General features: G+C 42.0%; 1 protein-coding gene across 5 annotated transcripts in view; it reads left to right on the top strand.

Moving 5' to 3' along the window:
* The window catches only part of fam13a (family with sequence similarity 13 member A), a 49,529-nt gene that overhangs the window by 21,048 nt on the left and 4,018 nt on the right, over positions 1–24,463 (top strand). For 3 of the 5 annotated variants that reach the window (XM_085276610.1, XM_085276614.1, XM_085276611.1), the window contains exons 9-18: positions 4,962–5,003; positions 9,708–9,749; positions 9,859–10,053; positions 10,902–11,100; positions 19,241–19,400; positions 21,395–21,460; positions 23,253–23,466; positions 23,541–23,682; positions 23,953–24,034; positions 24,189–24,394. In XM_085276610.1, the coding sequence (XP_085132736.1) occupies positions 4,962–5,003; positions 9,708–9,749; positions 9,859–10,053; positions 10,902–11,100; positions 19,241–19,400; positions 21,395–21,460; positions 23,253–23,466; positions 23,541–23,682; positions 23,953–24,034; positions 24,189–24,394 (1,348 nt within the window). The remainder of the gene's footprint in view (positions 1–4,961; positions 5,004–9,707; positions 9,750–9,858; positions 10,054–10,901; positions 11,101–19,240; positions 19,401–21,394; positions 21,461–23,252; positions 23,467–23,540; positions 23,683–23,952; positions 24,035–24,188; positions 24,395–24,463) is intronic. The other 2 variants (XM_085276613.1, XM_085276615.1) reach the window with 1 other exon arrangement.

Genomic DNA, 24,463 nt, shown 5'->3' on the forward strand with positions numbered 1-24,463 from the left:
TGATAAATCAAAAGTGCGTAGAATTGGATGCGGGAAGTGGAAAAACTGCAAATTATAAGATATGAGCATGTCGCATGTGATGCTTCCAAGTATTTGGATAAAAAAAAGGTGACGACGTTTTTGGCTTCTGTGACCTTTAGTATAACATTAATCAGTGTCTGACTCCTGTCATCACAAGATCCTTTTACGCGTTACATAAAAGTTTAGTTTGACATGCAAACATAGAAACAGAGACAGCCATGCGTCCTATGAATGAGCAGAAAAAGTATTTGCCCCCTTCCTGATTCTTTTGGGGGGATATTTGTTATTCTTACATGTTTCAGATCATCAAACAGATTTTATTATAAGAAAATCGCGTTTGTAAATGATGATAATTTCATTTATTAATTGAAAAAAGCTATCCAAGCCTTGCCCTATGTGAAATATATTCATTAACTGTGAATAATCACATTTGTTTTGGTTTTTTCGGAACGGTGAGTTCAGTGATACGAAATCAGGAAAAGGGCGATATGTCTTTCACAGCACTGTGCTGCAAGGGTTTATATACATATAGCCAAGATCATGCACTATATTAACCCAGGTGCTGGAGTCAGAAATGCCTGGAATACATTAAAACCATTCTGTGCTTCCAAGGTGGCAAATGCTTTTGTCACCATGTCAGAGTGAGAATAAATCTTCAGGTGGATTTTCCCCACACCCTAAAATTCTCCTGGTCCACTTGTATCTGGTGGCTGTTTACCGAGTACCTCCATAATGTGCGTCAGCAATCTGAACTCACTGGTATTTAGTATTAGGCACATGCGATGTGCCAAAAGACTTGAATTACTTCACCATGTCTAATGCAAGAAAGCAGCAGATGCTCTATAGTCGTGTCTAACAAACTGCACTGTGGTATTTTTTGTGGTGTTTATAGAAATTTAATTTTCTGTTATCATGTGAAAAAATGCTTTACCATATAAGTCAAAATGATAATTTTCCACAAATATAAATCTGTGTTTTCATGTCTGTAGCTGTAACTCATGCCGGGCTGGCAGCTTGCTCTCGCTTTCTGTAGGTATGTGTCAAAGAAGTCTGTACCAGCATAGTGCTGCTTATACCACAGCTGGACCTGAACTGTTTTAGATCCAGTTTAGCTAAAATGAAAAGAAAAGTTCTCTTCTGTATGTATCAGAATCCTCCATACACTAAGTTTGTTTGCCTCCGGCCGTCACCTGTACCTGAAATATATCACATTAATCTGATTCATCGTACAGGCCACTCTAGCCAGCATAGCAGAGTCATGACAAGCTGTTATTCTCTTAGCATTGCATTGTTGCACACTGGGAATGCATACTGGCTTTTCTGTTGAGTTGCCATGGTTCAGTGAATATCATGATGTAACCGCTGAGATTCTTAGAAGCCCGTTGGAAAAAGGTGTGAGTGAGGAACATTGCAGTGTGCTGTGAATGCAGGTTCCCTGTGGGTTAGCAGTATTGTTGGCCGCCTGTCAGGAGGTCCCGTCCATCAGCCTGAACATCAGACAGCACACACTGTATTTGTAGAAAGAAGCTGCTGGCTAGATCAAACTGGTTTTCTAACAAATTGCATACTGGTGTATTTTTTTTTCCAACACTCATATGAGACGGTGGCCGTCAGCTGTCACTCACACTGTAAGTAAGGTAAATATTTTGCTTGGCGCTCTGATCAGATTTGTGCTTATCAAACTAATAACTAATGACTGTCATATTTCATTTGTAAACCATCTAGACTGAGCTTCTGTGTTACCTTAACAATGTAATAAATATGTAGTGAATATAAAGGATATACAGTACAAGCAAAAGCAAAAAGTTTGTGCATTCAGTGAAGTCATGCTAAATTCCACTTTATGTTTGCAGCACCCGCTCAGATAATGGGTTTACGTAGCTTAATTTTAAGATTAGCAATGCAAAACACAGTGACAGCACCTACAAAGTAATGTCATGGAAAATGTTCACGTCGAGATTTTTAATCGTACGTCTCCTGTTGTTGTCGTTGTCGTGTGTAATGGAGAAATTTAGGGTGGGGGGCAAGGTAAACAAGGACTCGGTGAAAGCAAAAAAACTTACAGCTAGATTTTTTAGGTGAACATCGGGACTACGTTTTTTGTGGGGGTTTTACACATTTTTAAAAATGTTGAAGAAGCAGAGCGTGTCCAGATTGACCAACTTGCCATTAGTAGCTTTCCGCTTAACTCAAAGGGATCAGGCATTGTCGGAGTATGCCTACAAAAGCTTCTTGTTATCCCCTCAGTAAGGTAGTGGGTAAGCAGGATTTCCGCTTTTTTCTTTTGCAATTCACAGCGGCAGTGACGGCACGCACTATTTTAATACGCTTGCCAGACTGTGTAACACCCGGTAAGAACATGCGGATGTGGGGGAGAAAAAAACTCACCCGTAAAGCTGCAAAAGAATTTGGAAGAGTTATGTAGTTGAAGTACCCCTTCACTAAAACAAGGAGTGTATGCACATTTTCCGTACATTGGCCAATTTAAGAAGACTTTTGAAGCTCAGTAAACTTTGGCCCAATTTGATCGTGCCTGACTTGAAACCGAAATCCTTTGTTTTGAACTTGTTGATGTGCTGCCCGGATGGCCAAAGTGGTCCGCCCTCGCGTCAACATGCCCGCTGCTTACAGTAAGCCAATTGCAGGAACAGCACGTAGCAAAGCAGTAGAGTACTAAATATTGAGTGAATCTGATCCACAATAACATGTGCAAGCTGCTGACTAACTGTGCTTGTTTGATGTCATAGGGTTTATGTTCTTATGTATCTGACACTCATACTGAGATATATAAACATTCAAACGAGTATGTTTGATCAGTTTGCTTCAATCTAAGGAGAGGGAACTATTGCTGGAGAGATTAGTGTTGGGTTCACCACACACATTACTTCTCTCTTTTTATAGTATTGAGTTACTTCCTATGTAAAGTAACATTATAATACCATTTACTTCATGACATCCATGCTACTGTGTAACATCACCTGAGATGTGCTGTCAGGCAGCTACAGCTACGTCCGCACATTGAAGCAATGCGCTTGTTACACATGACTGTGACGCTGACAGGAGGTAATTAGCTGGCATTTCAGGATCTGGTTGCCTAGGTAACCCTGTACCGGCTTGAAGTTGAGAAACATTTATCTCGGGACCTGCTTTACATCGCTAGCAGTTATTTTGCCCGTCGTGGCTTGGAGTTGCCAAATATCATTCACTTTCTTCTGTCTGTGGTCACCACATCACTGCAAATTGTTTCCTGTGTGGACGCAGCTCTAAAAATATAACGTTGAACTTAACATATTCATGCACAAGGAGAGCATGGACACATCTTTAATCTTTATCTTTTATTTTACTATCACGTTATTGTTTCTTTGCACTGTAAATTCAAAATAATGTTCATATTAAACCTGTCAGGTGTGTAGACTGCCATCTTTGTTTTCCTTCCCACACAAACTGAGATTTTTTGTTTTGTTTAGTTTTCTGTTTTTTTGGAGAAACGTGCATGCGCATGAATTTTTGTTTTTTATAAAAACCACTCAGCAAGTTGAAGGGTTATGTTTATACCAATATTGTAATACTAATTAGTTCAACAATTAGTTTTCCTATTAAATGTCAGATTACCATATTAGATTAAATTATTGCAATGTTGTATCTAATAATGATTGTTAAGACTTAGAGAGACAGCTTGACTTCTAACTAGCAGCAAAAGTACAAAAGTGCTTTAGTTATTACAGGTTTGGGTAATTAAAGTGTAAGTATACTATAAATAGTGTAATGTGCATACAATATACTCCTTTTATAGAGCTGAGTATAATACAAATACCATATTTTATGGTCAAATTGTATGTTTAGAGCAGCTGTGAGTAAATTGGCAGAGCAGGTTAGCAGTTGTCCTGCAAATTTCCAAATGCCCTTGAGCAAGATGTTGAAATCGAAGCCCAAAGAGTAAACATAGGAAACACTGCTGAGGTCAAGTGGCCTGCTTTTAACAACCATATTTGTTCAAACTTATAAAATTAGATGATCAGATGGTAAAAGTAATATTTTTCTCCCTGACTCTCTGTGTAGTTAATTAGCTGATTGTTTTGAAATCAAAGTAAAAGCCTGCACTGGATTGCAGTTACAAAACTATCTGCTGTTCCGTTTTTGGTCAGCATTTGGTAAACCAAACCTTTTGTCCCAATGTTATTTAGATCTAAATATAAAGCACTGTAAGAGTTGCTTACACAGCTACTATCTTCTTACAGAAACATCCAAATAAAGTCCTAACAGTTTTATAAAATGTAGTAATAAGTCACAGTGTTTTAAACTGAAAACATGCCTCTTTGTTTCCCTAATTTCTTGAAAATTGTTGATTAATTTGTAAAGTGGATGAATCGGTTTTATTTATTTAAAAGGTCTCATACTAAATTTAATGAACATACAGAAACTTTACTGAGATCTGTCAGCACTTTTTGATTTTTTAAAGGTTTAACATTACAACAGTTCACGTATTTGTACCAATCTTTTTTTTCTTTCCTTGTCTCAGATAATAAAGAACTGAGCTCTGCTTAGGCAAACAAAACCAGGCGATTGTGAAATTTTTTAACTAGGATATGAAAAAGTTAGGCAACCTCAAAATTAGTGCCAAGGTTGAGTTCCTCTTATTGTTGCATAATTTCATTCTGTGCTTCTGGCATACATGCAGCAGCAGCAGTAGCACCTCAGCCTATATTCCAGAGCAGCACATAGTTCTCTTGGTTCATAATAATTACCCGAGACAAGCTCCACAAAGGCACTGATCTGTAGCACTGCATGGCCATTATTCTGCAGACAAAAGCCAGTCTTGTGCATGTCCTTTTTTTAGCTGCAGGGAAATCTACTGTTGTGTGGGGAAATGTAATGTTTTGATCTCACAGGACTTTGCGCATCCTGCACGCTAATTGAGTCTGTTTGTTTTCATATTTCAGCTCCCAAGATGAAGACAGACCAGTATCTCCTTTCTACATGAGGTAGGCCTCCTGTATATGTGTTAGAAAGCAGGCAGGACGGGAACAGACTGTGTTGTTTTTGATCGGAGGTGTGGGGGAAGTGGCTGCATGCTGCCTCAGTGCATTATCATCAGAAACAATGAAGCTGCCAGTGAGAGGGGCAGCAGGGCAGCATGCACATGCAACAGTTTGCTCAACACTGTTTGGTTATTGTCGCAGAGACAGCACGTTGTCAGAAACACCGGCCAAGTAGAGGACGCAGCAAAAGACAGTGTTCACAGATGATGTGCTGATTACAGATACATACGTGGACTCTTTTTTTAAAGTATATTTAATGCTGGCAAATATTTTGCACCAGCTTCCTCGTATGAATTCATGCCAGTAAAAAATCTTGAATAGTTTTATCCTCCTAAATGTGAGGATTTTCCTTTCTCAGCAATGTTTCTTTTAAAAGTCAGGATAACAATTTAGAGATAACTGATGGTGACAGTAATCTTTAGTTGAGGCAGTGTTGTTTCTCTCTGTGTATCTCTAAGTGATCACCTATAAACTCTTCCCATCCCCACTCACTTGTCATGCTCACGTTCATTGTGAGTAACTCCATTTCCTACTTGTCCACTGTCACATGCACACATCTAGTTGGAAGCACAGCTGAGCTGTCTGCTAAGGTCTACATGCATCTGTCACATACAAAGGCTCTCAGACTGCCACTTAGTTGGTTAACCTCAGCCCGGTCAAACTGGATCACAGATTGATGTATTTTATTTCATTTTATTTCATTTTCTGTTTTGATTTGCCAAGAGCCTCTGAAGGTCCTGGCTAACATCTGACTGTGGTGTAATACTGGATTACCTGAGCGAACGTTCCCGGTTACACAGTGCCGGGATTTAGCTGGCATAAGCTTCAGCTGGGAAAGCTTTGGAGTTGTTCCGTTCCCACTTTTTACGCCTTAAAGACCTGTTGACTTTAAAACACCAAAACAACCACTGACTAGAGAAACACATTATTTTGGTCTTACTGTTATTTGCAAAGTAGTTTTCTTAGTTAGGGGGTCCAGAGTGAAGCAATTAAATTCAGCAGTCCTTAAGCTTTTCTACAACAAAGAGTTGCCCTGTTGGCTTTTTAAACACAAAAAAATGCACAATAGGGGAATTAAAATGAGAAGACCTGTCATATCGTCACAGAGCAGACTTAAAAGTTCAGCAAATCTTACAGACGCTATAAAATTGGAAGTCCAAATTAATGTTTTGAGTCTGCCTGGAACTATATTTCTTTAGGATTTTATAAAATAATGTTTGTTTTTATCAAGATAAAGAAGACTTATACTGTTCTCATGCCTGTTTATAAAGTAGAAAGCTAAAGAATTTTTCTTGGATGATAAGACCTCGGGGATTACAGCGTTTGGACAAGAAACAGTGAGCCCATAATGCATGATGAAACCACAGCTTTGTATTGTGTTACCAGAGCCAGCATAGATATTTGCCCTTTTGACCCTATCTTTATAGGGTGTGGCTTCATATTTATTGCACAGACATGAGAATGGCCAGTCAGTCAGTATCACCAGCCAGAAAAGAAGGACATTTCATAAACACATTTATTTATTCTTAAGAATTTATTAGTATTAATATTTTAAGTTTGTGAAGGCGTTTCACCTCTCATCCAAGAGGCTTCTAAAGGTGGACGAGTCCCAGGTATTTAATCCCTTTGGAACAGGTCAATGGATCACTGTTGATCATGTGAGTCATCCCATGAGCCAAGGTGTGAACAAAGGCGAGGATCATTACCATCAGCGGGGGTTAAGGGTGGAACCACGGTGAAGAAACCTTGGATGAGAGGTGAAACTCAAACGAAGTCCAGTTTCCTTCTTTTTCAAGCTCTCAAGACGACCATGATCTGGATGAATGAGAATCTACACGGACATCTTCATTAATGCGTCATTATCACTTCCTCTTGTGTATCAGTTATCGATACACAGGCACTTTAAACACAGTCATGAGCACTGTATTGAGTTTCCCTGTAATTCCCACCCTCAGTCACAAAATGCCAGTCTAATTTTAGGCTGAAAAACTGGTTACCACTTGAACGCATGTTGAAGTGTAACACACCTTGGTGCTGCATAAACCTTTAAGATCATGTTGTCTCAGTCAAAAGTAACTGGAACAAACCTGAGCAAGACAACTGTTAGCTGACATGCAACTTGTTCTCCATGACTCTTCAGGTGTAAAGCTAAAAATAGTAGAACTAAAACAAATGGTATCAAGTTTGTTTAAAGACAAAACACTCATGCCGTGGTTATGGAGTAACAACAGAAATGACTCTCGGTGTACGTTTTTACAGCTAGGCAGTGAAATTTCACACTCACTTTGTTAATCTGCCGTTTACCTGGGCTTTTTGGCGTAGTTTTATATGTTAGAGTACTTTCTAGAAAGGATTGGTAACTTTGCCCGTTCATATCCTGGCAGTGATGTTCCTGTTGCGCTTGTGATGTAATGAGTCGTCCCTGTTGCCCCTCAGGTCTATTTTTCCCAGAGTTCATAGCTAAGAATGTCTTTATTACTCACCAGACAGCCATCCCGTCACATACCACAGTGGTTTTACAGTTACCTCTTCAGCTGAAACCAAGTCAGTGGGGCACTACGCTCTCTGGGAAGTGATGCCATCTTCCTCAGAAAACTGCAACACTTCTTATATCATGTGCCAACCAAAAGACTATTTGGCTCGACTATAGCTGCTAAATCTTCAGGAACCAAAATCTTTTGTAGGTAGTGATGCTAAGCTTAAATGTCTAAATGTTTAGACTAATGTCTAAAAACCAATATGGATGGAATGTTTTTTGCTGAATTTTTAACTAGAGTACAGCCCACTGTGTATGGTTTTAATTTCTGATCCATATTTAGTTTTTTTTTTAGGTTAAAAGAAGACAAATAATCATGTGTTACTCCTTTGGTTGGCTCTATCGTATCCCGAGATGAATCTGAGAGTCACGGGATCATTTAGATATAAATACATTTTTCCTAGCTTCCTGTACATCTAAATCTGGATCTTTTTCGTATGGGAAACAGTTCAAGCTGAAGTCATGGTCCAGGATGAACAGACAGTAGTACACAACTTTTTTGTTGTAAGCAGCCGCAAGCTAAAAAAAAGCCATGATCTACTGTCATGGTGCTATATTTGCAACTTAGAGCATGGCCTTGGTTTGTTAGTCAGAGTGCCATAAATGTTTCTTGAATTATGACAGTCATCAAGTCATAGACCAAATATGTAATTGACTGTCTTATCACCTTTTACCCTCGCCTGCCTTTCGCATGGGCCACAGCCCTAGAAAGTTGTAGACAGCTCTAGAAACGTCTGTCGTATTTTAGGCTTTAGTATAGATCGAATGTTCAAAATGTGACATTTGTGACAGCCACTGAATCAACCATCCCTTTAACTTGTCGCAGATTTGTTACACGGTAGCAATTTTCTTAACATGATATAACCAAGGCGTTCAGTTTCTGCTTCTGTCACAACTTCCCCTTTCTGTTTTTCCCTCCGTTAAAAATGAAACTGCACTGAAGAGAAATGTGATTTTGTTTTCAGGAATTTGTATTTGTGAGTAGAGAAACAGAAGATTTAAAAAAATCCCATGTGGATTATTTGAATTCCTTATACTTGTGAGTACTTTACAACTTTGTTACTATTACACAGTGCAGCAGGCTTGCTTTTAACTCGGCCCGGCATCCTGCCTTATAGATTTGTTATAGATTTGGTAATATCAGTACATGCCTGTGGCATGTTACACAGCTCCACCACAGTCACCTTCACAGTACACCATCATGCCGTTATTATCTGGTCTTTCATCAGCGATCCCATTTCCAGTTGTTATTACTGTCAGCACCACTGTTTATGGAAGATTTCGTTTGAGGTCACCCTCGAAGATGTTGAGGAAGCTGTAGTCCAGGAAAAGCAGACATGATGTCGATCAGTTGGTCGAGGCCAAAGCAACTTCCTGAGGAGAGCGGATTTTTCTTTTGCTGTGCCAACTTAGTCACAAGAGTAATGTGTTAATGTAATTATGATCTAACACTTAGCTAAATATGTAATAAAAAAAAAAAAGACCAAAAAGAAACCACTTAAAACTCATTCACCCTGTAACCTATAAAATGTGAGAAAATGACCCTTTACATCCTAACCCTACGGTCACAAAAGATAATGTTTAAGATTTTTTATTTACTTGTTTTTTCTCAGTTAGACTTTGTAGGAGGGAAAATACTGAAACATCGAAATATTTTCAGACGTCTGAATAAAACCTTTTAAAGATGTTTAAGCAGTGGTGATGTAACAGCGGTGTTATGTTTTTTTCTACAAGCATTCAGTTGAATCCAGGTACTTACACAGGTTACAGACACATTTCATGCTGCATATAGTTTACAATCCTATTGCTTTACCCTACAAGTATTTAACAAACAGAGGGCATTAAAAATAAAACCAAAATGAAGTCAGAGATCAGTATAAAGGTCCATGACCGTGTACTCTGCTGCTGGACTTACTGGTAGCCATGGAAGCCAGCCACTTTGCTCCCCAAGGATCCATTTAAGCTCTGAACGCAGCTGAGTTTACCTCTCACCCATGCACTTGATCACCAAAGGCCGCAACGTGAGCCTCGGGGGATTTTCAGTGTTGCTCAGTGACCTATGTGAACACTTGTTTCTGCGCATTAAGCTTCCCTTCTTGTTTTTCTTTCAGTAACCACCTCTCGCCCGTCCACTGCAGACCTGGTGTGGTAAAGTAGGTATATTTCTGCTTAAAATAAAAATAAAAAGCAAAGCTCTTATGAAACAGTGAAGAGCATAAAATGGTGGATTTCCTTATCTACTCATTGTGTTGCTCCCTGAAGTTTTCTGGACAGGACCATACGCTCAGCAGTGGAGCAGCACCTCTTTGATGTGAACCCCTTAGAGGATCAGCATTCAGACGCCCACGAATCGACCCCGTGCCCTTCACGGGTGACACTAACAGCGAGGCAGAGACGTAGGCACCAAAGAGAGCAGCAGCATCAGGAGGAGGGCCAGAAACACAGGGAAAAAAACAGGTACCGTGGGCGTGGCATAATCATAATCGATGTTACTTGCAGAAAGTGGCCTTCATAGTGGAAGCACTACATCGTGTTTCTCCTCATTTATCATCTTAAAGCAAAATAATTGTAATTTACTTGTCGTACTGACCACTCAAAGCACTTTAACCACACGTTCATACAGCCTCTGCCTCGCATACATGGTCAATTTAAACTCACTAGGTTACTCAGCCTGCATGTCTTTGGACTGTGGGAGGAAGCCGGAGTGCCCGGAGGCAACCCACGCAGGCACAGGGAGAACAAGCAAACTCCACGCAGAAAGGCCCCGGCCAGGGTCGAGACCAGGGAGCTCCCTGCTGTGAGGCAACAATGCTAACCACTCCACCATTGTGGCGCCCACTTTCATTATGGAGGTCTGACCTCAGAGGCTTCCTGCAGTGATACTACAATGATACTTTCAGTTGATGTTTCAGTTTCAGTAAACAGTGGTGAAGTTTTGTTCTGTGGGGAGAGCTTTAGTGTGCAGTCATAATAACTGGTATCATTCCAGTAAGGAGCTAATCCTTGTTGATGAAGACCTGGTGGAGTCTGAGAGATCAGCGGCACGTGGATTTTGGGGAGTGTCTCAACAGCAGAAAATGTTAATAAGACAGGACAGTAAATAGACTTAGCACAAACACTAAACAGCACATTAGCTGCTTGAGAACATATAAAAAACGCATCGGGATGACCTTGGGCATTTGGTTTCCAGAAGCATTTCATCCGTTTTTAATCTGATTTAAAACCGAGCAAGGCGAGCAGAGAGAGAGTCCGATGGAAGGCAGATGTCTTATTTCCTCACCCTTTTCCTTTTCGTCTGACAACAGAGCGCCTTCCGTCACAGGAGACACCAACAAGGAGAACGTCCCGTCGAGCAGCAGTTCAGGCAGCGTGGGGGAAGACATGAGCAGCCGTGTGGACTCACAGGAAGGCCAGAGAAGTCACGCTGAGCGAACCCCCAAACCCAGGAAGCCAAAAAAGAGCCCAACTCTCATGCAGCTAAGCGAGAACACGGCTGCCCACGCAGTGAGTCACACCTTGTACTCCCCGTCTCTTTTCATCTTTATGAGTGTGACATTTTCCCTCCTTCTTTACTATTATAATTATTATTATTAATAATATTATCATCGTGAATTCATTCCTCTTTTCCCCTTGTGCACATGGCGTCACCACATGCAACAACTTCTCAAACTAATGTACCAATGATGAATGAAGCATTCATCTCAACTCCCTGCCCTCCTTGTTTCTGAGTCACCGCAGATAATTGCCTATTGCAGTTGACAAGACTCACTAAGTGGAGGCTGTGCAGCATCCTAATGGTGCTCTGCCATTAGACACCAGCTTGTAATGTGCAACATAATGCTAATTGTTGCCCACTCCTTCAAACGTAAAGGCCAATTATGAGAGTGCAGTTAGCCGCTGCTTTTATCTGTTTTAGATGTCATGTGGATACATGAGTCCAGAGGTTTCTTTAGTACTGAGTACTTTTTAAAAATGTAGTAAAATACTTACTGACAGAGATTCTTATTCGGATCATTAACAACAACGCAAAAAGTGATCGGCAGCAGGGAATTAAATTCAGTGGAAAGAAAATTATTGATTTAAAAGGGCGGAAGCTTTGGCTGATTATAGCAACAGCTGTGTTTCAACAAACAAAGAGAAAATATTAAGTTGAAAATAAAGAAAAAACCTCAAAACAGAAATGTTTTGATGATAGTCATACACCAGTTCTATGTTTGTTGGCCACTTTATTTATAAACATTTTAAATACGGCAGTTTAAAAAAATGTATTCTGATCATTTGTGTGTTTATATTCTATGTTTTTTTTTTTATAAACACAATTAGCTCACACTCAGTTTTAACAATATAAAAATATTGATTGTATGAGATCATTGCTTGATTCTAAATTAAGCAGCAGGTTTGCTTTGTAGTAGCTGAGGGCAGCAGGCGTTTCAGTAACTGTGAATAAAAAAAAGAATTTATTTATTGAGTTTTGGAGTTTACTGCTACATATATTAACTACATCATAGAATATCTAAGGGTGGGTTTTCAGGATTGGGTAATAAATTGTGGAATTACTTGATTTTTACAGTATTTTAATGAGGTGAAGTTAGTCCAGCACTTTTTGTTTTCTGACATTTGTTTGTCTTTTTTTTTATGTGAGGAGGAAAAAGTATTTTTGTCTCAAAACTCACATTGAGAGAGAAAGATAAGAGAGAAGGCTACTTCAGTTAGTTAATGGGCCTTTGATTAATGAGCTTTACAACTTTGGCAACTTATTTATTGTCAGTTCAGTTTTTAAACAAGTAAATATATTCAAATTGGAGCTTTTCAACTGTGACATTTTATATGTTAAATAAGTAATTAATTATTTTAATAGTTTATTTAATGGTCTGATTGTAAAAAAATTAATTTAGTATACTCAGCATTCAGGTAGTGTGTGAAAGCCCTGAAAGTCACAGCAAGGTCACGGTGTGTGGTGCTTGTGGCTCAGACTTGTAGTAACCTGATCTCTGCAGACTCTTGAGTACGACTTCACAGTTGGCTCTTAAGTGACTTTTGCTGATGTAAAGTTGAGCCGCACCGTTTCGTCTCATTTAAAATAGCTTTGTTGCGTTTACACACTCGCACTCAGTGAGCAGAATTCGATAAGTGCAGACTGTTTTTATTTTTTGAGCCTCCATGAATCCTCCTTGCGCAACAGCACAGATGACACAGAGTCCCTTGACACACATACGGTGAATGCATGATAACTGGCACCACTGTGATTGGACGGTTAGATGACTGTAAGTATCTGTCTCCGTTGGTGGGCACAGCTGTCTCTGTGACTGCCAGCTCTTTAGGTCAAGAGTCACTGAACTGCATGCCAGGCGCCAGCTCCCAGATGTCTGTAAGGTGTTATAAAGCAGCATGTTCTGGACTATTTGACTTCTGCAGTTGCTGGGAAGTTCAGATTTGTGGTTTTAAGTGAAATTTCTCAGTTACGTTTTAATTCAGTATAGACTTTGTTTCTTGCAGTGAACATCATCAGGCCAAAATTGATGCGTACCCAAGAATCTTCATGGCCTTTGCATATTGTGTGGTTAAGTGCTAAACGGGATAGCGTGCTAAGCTAAGATGATTAGCTGATACACACTGCACTGCTAAAGCATCAGCATGCAGGAGCTGCTAATCTTTGTGCATCTTTACTGACAAGTGTAGGTGACCAGCATGAAAAGTAGCTTTGCACACTCCCCCTGACACAGACTGACAACAGTAAGCCCACGTCAGGTATCACATTCAGTGATCAAGTGGCCTTTATCACATATTTAGGTTTGTCGAGCATGATATAAGCAGTCCAATGAAATTAAAAGCAAAAACAAGATGAGCTCATCAGAGCAAAACCCATTAAAAAATAAATAAATAAACAGTTGCAAAATTATGCCACTTAGCTAATTACAGTTTGAATGTGTGTGGTTTTAATAGTTCAAGGAGTTTGCTGATAAAAGATCTGATGATAACCAGAAACGCAGATGCTCAGGCACACAGAGGCTCTACTAGTTCATCTGAAAGCAATGTTGTTGAGCAGGTTGTTGTTATACAAGGGACAAGAGTAAGCAGGCTGGCAAAAAAAAGTGAGCAAACCAAAGGCAGAGTCCAAAAAACAGAGAAGGTCAAACAAAAGAGAGGAAAGTTACCAAACGATGAAACGTCTGAGAAAGGTCATGTACAAGAGGAGCGATATATGCCTCTGGATTAAAACCAGGGGAATAACAGTGATAATTCGGTGTTCTGCTGGGAAGCCCTGAGGCCTAGCATTGATGTAGATGCTGCTTTCACACATACCACCCCTCCCAAACATTCCTGCAGACCATGCGCACTCCTCATGTTAACTGCAACCTCCCCCAACAGGAAAATCCCTCAAACACAAAGCCCAAGGCATTGACCTGATCTCTAAACTCACCCCACAACCCGCATGACCTGAAACACCACAAACACTAAAGGACACCCCCAAAGGTCCCGAGTTGATCTGGCAACACTTTGGAAGGTCACCACACACTCTGATTTGACCTGAATCAGTAGATTCAGCTTTGTTTAATAAATATCTAACATGACTACATTTGTATTTTTAACTTAAAAAAGAAAATAAGACACCCTCCTCTATTTTACGAGGATATCTACTGTTATCTGTCGTCTCCATAGGCACAGTGTAACAATATTTCCTCTTGTTCTGCAAGCTGTGGGCGTCCTAAGGAGGGGCTTAGCAAAGCTTCATCCATTCATTATTTTTTTTAACTGCTTATCCAGCTTAGGGTCACGAGGCGGCAGGGTACACCTTAAACAGGTTCCCAGCCCATCAATAGACCGATACAGAGCGATACACAACTACACGACTGTGGCCTGTGTCTGAAATTTAAAAATCACTTAAAAAAAACAACAACAACACAAAAATCGTGAAAACCACTGGCTTTTGTTTTGACCAGTGTGATTTCTCATCAGTGTTTTTTTTGGCTGCAGCACTCACGGGCTTTTGCTGAACTGAAACTCCTGAACCGTTCCACAGAAAATGTCACCTTAAACAAAAGGAGATTTTTAGCCTTTCCGTGAAAGGGGATTCCCCCCCAATCAATATTCTGACACAAACAAATCCTTATTCTTTCTGCTCTTTGAAACACCGAGTACAGATTTTAAGTTTAGTGGCGCCGTGGGTGTGAGCATAAGGAAACAAGCCACCTTCTCCATCTGCTCGTCTCCGATTCTAATCTAGACTAGCACACTCATGACATGATTAGCATGACTCATGTCGTCAGGAGTGCTGAACCAATATCGTGGCTATTTTTCTGAGCAGCACAGATGGATCTTCGTCGCAGCTCGGGCCCCGGCTCTGCCATCACCAACGCACTTGTGCCACAGAGCGGCCATCTGGAGCCGGCATGGCGCTGAACCCTGGAGGCTGGTGCGGCATCCTCTCAGCTGGTGGTTAATGCCCGGGTTGCCACTTGAGCACCACACAAACACGGTTGACCCCATCTACATGCTGACCTCAAAAGTTTCTAAAAGTTGTGCAGTATAGCTCAGCTTGTCGTGCTTACCTGGGAGAAATATTAGGGAGCCAGTCACCATCTTCTAAAATCCAACAATTTGTATTTATTCCACTGATATAAATGTATAACTTTCAGTATAATCATTATATTATTCCAGTAACTGAGGCAGATGTTAGGCGCTATAGTAAAAGAATTTCACTTCCTCTGTTTCACAACTGCTGGTCAATCATTTTTTAAATTCCTAACCACTGCACTGTTAAGCTTAGTGTGCTGGTGTTTTGTTTGTCCCCATAAGTTTGTGTGTCGATGCAGCTCGAGTCCCTGTTAGCTGGCAGTTCTTCAAAACATTTTGTGCCAGCAGCAAAAGAAAACTGATAGTGGGAAGTGAAAGTCGCAGTGTTTTTCACCAGCTCATGTGCACAGGTGAAGCCGGATTCGCTTATAAGATGATTGTGACAATGCCATTACAGTAACTGTGTGCCAAACACAGTAGTGCATACTGTTCTGCACGTTGTACATGTTGGCCTATACATACTGAAAGGATTTAGCCTTTTAGTTGTCAGCGAGTTTCTCTCGACATCACTTGCAGACGCAGAGGATACAAACACAGAGGAGTGCATGGTATTTGTGAATATTCCAATAGCATCAAACCAGCGGAATCAATAGTTCTGCTGGTGGGATGCAGAGTGACCGCGGACATGTAACAGTCAGATGACAGTTAGAAAAAATAAACCTGTCGAGTGTGGGGGCCTCGAATTTTTGCCTTCCAATGTGTGGCATGCCAAAATATCTGAGAACCGCTGCATTAAGTGTGTGTGTGTGTGTGTGTGTGTGTGTGTGTGTGTGTGTGTGTGTGTGTGTGTTAGCCATTGAAACACAGTTTAATCTTTATTGAAAATATCCTTCTCATCCATTAAACCCCACTAACACACCCACAGCCCACGCCATAGCACTGTCAGTTTCACCCCTCCTTAGCACCAGCTGCACCTCTCATCATGCTTTAATCATGAGAGTGGCTGTTCTGGGCAACAATATACTGTGTTAGTGTGTGTGTGTGTGTGTGTGTGTGTGTGTGTGTGTGTGTGTGTGTGTGTGTGTGTGTGTGTAATCAAAATAATAAAGCAATAAAACAATAAATAATATAGTAATAAATATTAATAATAATAATCACTGTGCTAAATAGGTGTCAAGTAAATGTGAAGTAAATGACAGCATCTCTCTTTTATCAGTTTGATTAGTTGTTCTGAGAAAACAGAACCGGCGCTGTTTCTGCTTCTCATCACATTACATGATAAGTGCACACTTCATTTGTCTGATGGCCATCTGCCACACTGGTAACACTTTAGAAAAAGAACATAAAGCACAGTAACTAACAAGGGACAAGTATAGAAGTAATCAATACTCACTGCTACTAAAAACTACAAAAAAAGGATTGTCTTGGTTAAATTACTTTTGAGGAGGGTTCTTTGTTCTCTAAACAAGCCAGCAATCCACGGATGTAATTTAATTTGCTTATCAACCATTCAGTGAATTGTTCTTGATGCACTTGGAAGTGTTGATCATGGGTAATCAGGCTTATCACGAACCAGTAAGGAAAACAAGTTGACCCGCCTGGTGCCGGCTGGTTCAAGCCAGTTTCTCAACAGTCACAGTCACGAGTCATTTCATCTGTTAAGAAAACTAGCTACTCATGGTAACTAGCTGAAGCAAACCCTTATTTCCCTAACAAGTTTTATTTGTTTTTTGTTTTTGTTTTTTAGTCTAGTTAAAGTTTCTTTTCAAAATAAGTGTTTGAGGGTACTTAAAGAAAGATGTTTCTGTTATCACGAAACAGTACACTTGTATGGGGAAAGTGATAATGGTAGCATGTAATGCTCAATTTGCTGCCAACTATAAATGATACATACAGTAAGCTTGAACAGAGCTTTCTTAGAGCACTGGCTGCCTGCCAAACAGCTGACTAGTCTTTTAAGTCAAGCCGGTTAAAATTAATTCGTGATTGTAATAAATTAGTTTGAATGAACATGTCGCAACTTGTTTTCCTTACAGCAGAATTTCTGTGAGTACTTTTACTGTCAGCTAATCAAATGTACCAGAACAAGTAGGATGAGCTAATCAGGCATTGAAAGCGAGCAGAAGGTTTATGACTCTGAAACGTCATTTACATATAAAAGGGTGTGAGGAGAAAAAGGGTGACGTGCTGAAGGCGTTCTGGCTCCTTTGGGGTCAGATAAGAAAAACTACACAGTCATTGTTTGTATTTTCACAATTTTGTGTCCCAGTTGGATTTAATTAAATGTATAAAAGGTCTTATTTAGGTCTCACCTTAATTTAAGAGTTGCAAAAAAGGAGATCGTCGGATTAGATGTAACCACTCTCATGTTGTTGTTTTTATGACCACAGGGATTGTTGTAAACACATCCACTGGGACTAATTTGCAGAGCTCATAGGGTGGGTGTGGCTATTCCGTATTAATGTTTTTCCTAGAATACAAGTCCTGCTTCAAAAAATGCCTTTTGTAAATGAAATAATGACGGTCAAGTTTCAGAGTTATTAATTGTTCCTTCTGAATGTGAACAGTTTACCTGTTATTCAGCTATGAAGAAGACTCGCCCACTAAAGAAACAAGAGTAGACAGGACTGGCTTCATACAAGCTAAACAAACATCAATTCAAGGAGAAGGTTGTTTTACTCAAAGACCACAGTGGATCTGACCGTTTGTGGGACTCTGTGAAAGCGTCTGATAAGACTGGAGCCAATAAATATTCACAAATACTTGGGCATGTCACGCATGTGCCAGATGCTGCAAAGGGGCAAACAAAAGTGCCTTTGTCCGACAATGTAAAGAAATACTGAGAACATGTCGGATGATGTGCTGTAGTATGGTGCACTGCGCTTTAAAGGCTTGTGTGTATGAGTGGGGGTGTATGTGAGGCATTCATTCTTAGATAAACTGATGCTGCGTGGTTTGTGAGTGTGTGTGTACTTTGTGAGTACATTGATTTGAGAGCAGTGACGGTAAGCGCGTCGAGGGGGAAGTTTCTTCTGTTTGTCCGTCACAGTCTGCACGTTCTCTCTAGGCACCATTAGATCCTGGTCATATCCTCTGTGGTTCACATGACATCAGAGCTGTTTTGGGCCCTGCGCCCTCCGCTAAAGCCACGAGGATACATATGCACATACCTGAGACCGATTATTCTTTCCTACAGTAATCTGTCATTATCATCAACAACAACTATCATTAACCAAAAAACAAAACAAAGCTACTTTACAGTGCAGCTCTTTCCTCTAAGCCGTCTAGTAGCTGTGAGTCCTGATTTGTTTTCCCTAAAAATAGTTTGGTCCCACGCCTGGACAGATTTAACTGATATGTTGATGAAAATGCATGAGCTGCCAAGTGCGAGTCTTTTCAACTAAATTATTTACAGTATGGCCCAAGGTTGACGGAACAGCTCTGATCTCGGATAAGCAAAGTGGAATTTTTGGATAGTCTCAAATCTAAAAATAGGAAAAAGAGGGAGAGGCTGATGGGTAAAAATGTGGACTAAAAAAAAGCAGGAAGTGGATTACATGAAGTTCTTTTGCTTCATCTGATTTTTTGTCTGCAGAGAGAGAGAGAGATGCAGGGAGGGGGGGCAAAAAAATTCACTCAGTCAGTCTACGTGTGCTGGCTCACGATTTGTGCTTATTCTTGTTCTTGCTTCACGCCCCTCCTCCCTCGCTCTCTGTTCCTCTGTCTCTCTGTGTGTCTCCAGCACACCCCTCCCTTCTGCTCTTGCTGCTGTTAAACAAACAAGTCCAGAGCTGGGCGGGTGGGGAATATATGCATGTCAAGCCAGAGAAAAAGCAGGGAAATCTACCGTGGAGAGAAGAGAGAGGGGGGAAAGAAGAGCGGGAGGGGTGAGGAGAATCCTGTGGATGAAGGAGAAGGCGGAGCGAAGCCGCTCCTGCTCTCTAGCAGTCGGCTAAAGACAGATGGGAGGATGTTTTGACCAACTAGGGGAGCCAATCGCAGCCAGGGAGCAGCCCCCTACATTAGGGCAGGGCTAGTCTGAGGGAGTGTGTGACTCAACTTAAAGAGTGTGTTCACAGGCAGCCTGTTGTTGTTGAGCGCTCGTTTCTTTTCTCTCATGGTTGTGCAGACGTTGAAGACGATGAAGATCCAGGAGTCGCCGGTCACTTGTGACGCGGGTAGGGTCGGCGGAGAGGTGCGCGGCCCGGACTCAGACTGCGAGAAGACAAGCTGTGAGGACGTGCCCCGGTTGGATCTGACAGCACTGACTGAGGACAACAACTGGGGAGGTGAGCCTGGAGACCACCTGGCTGTTGCTTAGATGTTTCTTTCCTTTGCTTTTAGCCCATTTACAGTTTGTCTGGACAAAAGGACACACATGTCCAGACAGCAGGTTCAGGATCCTCCACCCCAGGTTGGGTGTTTGGGTCGCAGCTGCACACCTTCTGCTGCCTCATCTGCTCCTCCTCCTGAAGCATGCTGCTTCTGCTTTCCCTGCAGAATTTAATTGTTAAAGATCCTCTAGGTTCCCTAGGCTAACTATTTCTGCAGGAGAGACACCAGAGATGTGTTTGTTTGCTTGGTTAGAAGGATTGCAGTACTGCCTTCATCTCCCATGAGGAAAATATGAAAGTGCAGCAAATACTCGATCTGTGGTTTTATTTAAAGAGTAAACAGTGAGGTTCTAGCAGAATCTATCACCTATGTGGAAAGCCTGTGTGCAGGCTTAGCAACAGATGACCACTGCTGTTGTTTTCACTCACAAATCAATCATTAAAGGGTCGGCATGGATGGCGATAACAGCATACCAATCAGCTGGCTGCACAAATTTAGGTTAGGTTTGGAGAGTTTATTGATCATGGCTGAACTGTTAAAGTTCGTGCTCCATTTAAATGTTGACGTCTCTGCACGTGCCTGAGATGTCAGCTGTACGCGGGATCCTAATTTATTGATCCTGGCTTATCAAGTGGCATTACTGTTAAGAGAATTTGCAAAAAGAGCCTTCCTTCAGCCGTCAGACCTCTCTCGAGCTTGTTATTAATGTGTTTGTTTGTGCCGTGACTGCGCTGTGCGCACTTTCGATTGTGTTGTCAGAGTATTGCAAGGGTGGAGGTTTCTGTGTTGATTGGTGAAAGCCAAGGCTTTTGCTGAACTGTACTCTGGAATGATGGCCAACGTGTTCATTCGCACACTGGAAGGACATGTTTCTGCATGTTGTGTTGACATCTTTCCGCTGCGGCGATTGGCTTTGACTCTCACTGCCTCCGCCACCGCTGCTGCTTCCTGTTTGAAGCAAGAATCAAAACTGTTCCATGCAAGCAGCCTGTCAGTTTCAGCAGCCGCGTGTTTGGAGCATTAGTGGGCAATTGCGTGTTTGGTGGAGCTCTCTAGCGGCCGGACCTCATAGAGGGAAAACACCAGCAAGCTTTAGATTTGTTGTTGTCTCATAGTGAAGTGTTGTGTCTGAGATATTATGCTGTTTAGGTTGTTTGAAGTCATGGTTTGAGCGATTTTGCCCAGCCTGGTAGACGGTGTGTTTACATGCTTGTAGTTAAAATGTAATTTGTGTTCTAGTGAGGCACACCGCAGTGAGTTACAGTTCTTTATTCAGTCCACGTGGCGGTTTTACTCATTTGTATACCATCCTTTGAATCTTGCCAATTTCTTCCCCTTCCTTAAACTCCCCCCACCTCCCCTGTGTTCTGTACATTGTGTCCTGAATACATAACTAAGCTCGTGGAAACAGGGCGCCTGCATGATTGGCTGTGACAGGCTGCTTCACATGAGAACAAGCAGCGATGGTCATGGTGTGTGCAAGTATTGTGCAAAGCTGAACTGTATTTCCGTGTAGTTGGCAAGATTATTCATCAGCACAGAGTCCCAGTGAGGAATTGCTGCATACTGTACAGAAGGCATACTGCGGGCCAAATGGCCATGTGGGTGAATGAGGGCTTCAGGCAGGAGTTGGAGACCTTTGTCCCAGTAAAGTTCTAGCATGACCTGATATTTGGTGTCCCCCGCCTGTGTGCCAGCGGTGGTGGAAACAACAGTGGCCGATTTTTTTTCAGACAGCGGGAGACAGAGTTATGGATCTCACATGTCCCACGAGTTCATTAAAGTTTATGTGTCTGTGTGTTAGTTTAATTTCCAGTAACTAATTCAGCAGGAAGGATGCCTGCTAGTTCTTTGGCTTATTTCTTACTTCTCTTTCTTTGTTTTTCTTCCTTCATCTTGTCCTCTTCTCCTTCTCCATCCCCCCCATTTCCCTCTTTTGTTCCTCTAGATTCTCCGTTTTGTAACTCCCCTTTCCTTGATTTCAAAAGCATTTTCTATCCAAGTTGTTGCGATGGTAAGTCTCCCACTAACATCACTGTCAGTGCTGACTGGCCTTTTCTGCGAGTGAGATGCCAGAGTGAAAGAAAGGAAAGTCTGTCTGTCTGACTTTTACCGCTGCATGGCAACATGCTTGAGTGATCGGGAACATTGTGGCAAAGGGTGGCACGCCTGCGCACACGCACGCACACACGACCTTTAGTGAAATGGCACACCGGCGTATTTTTTTGTTTCATTAGTCCAGTTAATCCTCAGCCATCAGCGAGCAGTTGATTTAAAGGATTAATTTCAAATGCCGTGAAGCCTTACTGGCCGGCTACACTGCACTAAGCTTGATAATAGGCCTCAAAGGAAGACCTTCAGTCTGACTGAGGGTTTGTTTGCTGTGAGAGAGCTCTAACAAGCGAGAGCCCTGCTACTCGATGAACTGCACGTACCTGGAAGTGAAGGAGGACCCCCCGGGACTCCCGAGCTGGAATTTGAGCTAAATCATTTCTCATACACCTTAACCCACCCCAGCTAAGAAAAATATGCGTGTGCGGTGTTGGACAGGGCGTGCATATTTTCCTGGTTGCATACTGACACCTTGAATGTTTACACTGACAGTTGGTTTCCTTCAGCGCTTGTTTTTACTCCCTTTTATCTGTTTTCTCGGTGTAACGTCTCCCCCGCATGTTTTTCATCACCCGACACCTGATTTTATGGGTGTCTCCTGTTCCATGAAATCTACATCAGAGTTCCTGCTGACTTTTATGTTTTGAGACATTTCGTAGAGAGCTCCTAGTTTAACTTTTAAACAATCAGATCATCCTCGGTCTGCTCTGTCGCTCTCTCTAACGCACACGTGCTCGGACAGATGCGCCGTTCCCCTGTCGACGTGCCGAGTGGAAACTAAAACACAAGCTCATCACTGTACCTCTCATCAGGGGTCACGCCCTGACATTATCCCACAGAGTGCCGGGCTTTATTAATAGCCCGGCGATTGTCAGGGGTATCTGCACGGCTATTTTCACCAAGCATAATTATTGCCAGAGTGGAGACTCTGTAACCAAGGGATGAATAAAGAGAGAGAGAGGCAGAGTGGGTGTGTCTTACCCACAGTTTCAGAGCAACATCTGTGACTGCTGAGCCCCAGAGGAAATTCTTTTTATTTATTTTTTTCCCACAGCACATCCAGAACCTTCCACCGAGCCAGAGAGGCTCCGAGATGATGTTAGCAGGGAGAGAAGTCGCTGTCTGGCGTCTTCAGGATGAGAACCGGGGCTGATTTTAGAAAACGAGCCGTGCATGCTGTTTGGCTTTCCCAGGACACTTTCACATTTTGACCTCCTATATTTGCTCTGACTTCACAAAATATACATATATAACCCAACAGGAAAATATGTGAAATGTGACATTCGGTAGCGTGCTAGCCACCAAAGAGCAGCTGAATGTGTTCTGATAACAGTGCCCATGAACTCACATCGGATGTTTTAGTGCTTTTATATATTATCTTGCACAACATCACACCTGTAAAGTCTTTTTTTGGCAGTATATTTCTCCAGTTAAATGTCTTCTTGATTTTTAAAGTAGAGATAAGTTGATGGCGGTGCCTGTTTTGGTTGGCAGAGCTAACGGATTTAAGAAGGCTTTTCTCAATGCGGCTGGTTTTCCAGCATCATATTGTCCCAACATTAAGGACTTTCCATGCATAAATGTGCCGATGTGCTGACTAATCTGCTGTTTTTTCACATTCTCTTATGTCTTGCGTGTGCAGAATTATGAAAGTGCGATGAAAATCTTGACATTTTTGTTTTTGTGTCACTCAGAACCAACCCCGGCGTACTCGCTGCAGAGGGAGAGCATGGACCGCGAGGAGGCCAGGCTGTCCCCTCACTGTGGGGGGCGTCTGATCCGCCAGCTCCTGGAGGAGTCCAGCGACCCAATGGTCTCCCCTCGGTTTTACGCCTACGGACACTCCCAGCAGTACCTGGATGACACGGAAGTGCCTCCATCGCCACCTAACGCTCACTCGTTCATCAGGTAAGCTGACGTGTGCTTTTGCAGAGCTGGAAGGAAGGAACTGGGAGCTGTAACAGCATCATTTATCTCAACAGTCGCAGGCGGAGTTCATCGCTTGGCTCCTGTGATGATGAAAGAGAGGAGCTGACCTCCGCCCAGCTCACAAAGAGGATTCATGTACTGAAGAAAAAGATCCACAGGTTTGAGGAGAAGTATGAAGAGGAGCGAAAATACAGGGTAGGTAGTAACGACCGGTTCATTCGTCATTGTTAATAAAGCCCCGCGCCTTAAAGTCAGACTGTAATGATGTTTCTGTGAAACATAAACAAGAATATTGACTGTCAGAGGTGCATCATTACACCAAGTAGGGCTCTGCCTTGTTGTTTAGCAAGGCAGAGCCCTACTTCAGATTTACACTGTTATCCTCATGTGAACAGTAATTGTAGGTATTTTATTTTGAAAGAGCAGCTGATCATCTGTTTTTTTTTCTTCTTTTCCTCCACGCAGCCCTCCCACAGTGACAAAGCTGCAAACCCAGAAGTGCTGCGGTGGATGAATGAACTGGCTAGGCTTCGCAAAGAGCTAAAAGGTAACACACAGGCGCACACATTCTGACAGTTAATTTGATCTAGTTTTAGTCATGATTCAGGCATCTAACTTGCTCCTGATTGGATCACTTCCGAACTCGTCCCGCCTTTCTACACAACTTACTGAAAAGCTCTGGTTCCCGTCTTCTTCACCAGAACACAAGCTGATGAAGTCTGAGGAGGACCTGACGCCTCAGCCCCGCCAGCGCAGCAACACGCTGCCCAAAAGCTTCGGCTCGCAGCTGGAGAAGAAACCTCAGCAGGAGAAGGCGTCGAAGCCACCGGTGGAAAGCACCCTGGAAGGAATTCAGAAGAAGCTGCAGGAGAAGAGGGACGAGGTGAACCGCCCCGAGGACATCAAGGTAAATCCGCGGCTATGTCGCACGCTCACACAGACGACATTAAAAGCCAAAAGACTTTACATGTTTAAA

The sequence above is a fragment of the Mchenga conophoros genome, linkage group LG6 (genome assembly GCF_057382185.1).
Source record: "Mchenga conophoros isolate Kocher_MC1m ecotype Shallow Benthic linkage group LG6, M_conophoros_male_GT1.1, whole genome shotgun sequence".
Taxonomy (NCBI): domain Eukaryota; kingdom Metazoa; phylum Chordata; class Actinopteri; order Cichliformes; family Cichlidae; genus Mchenga; species Mchenga conophoros.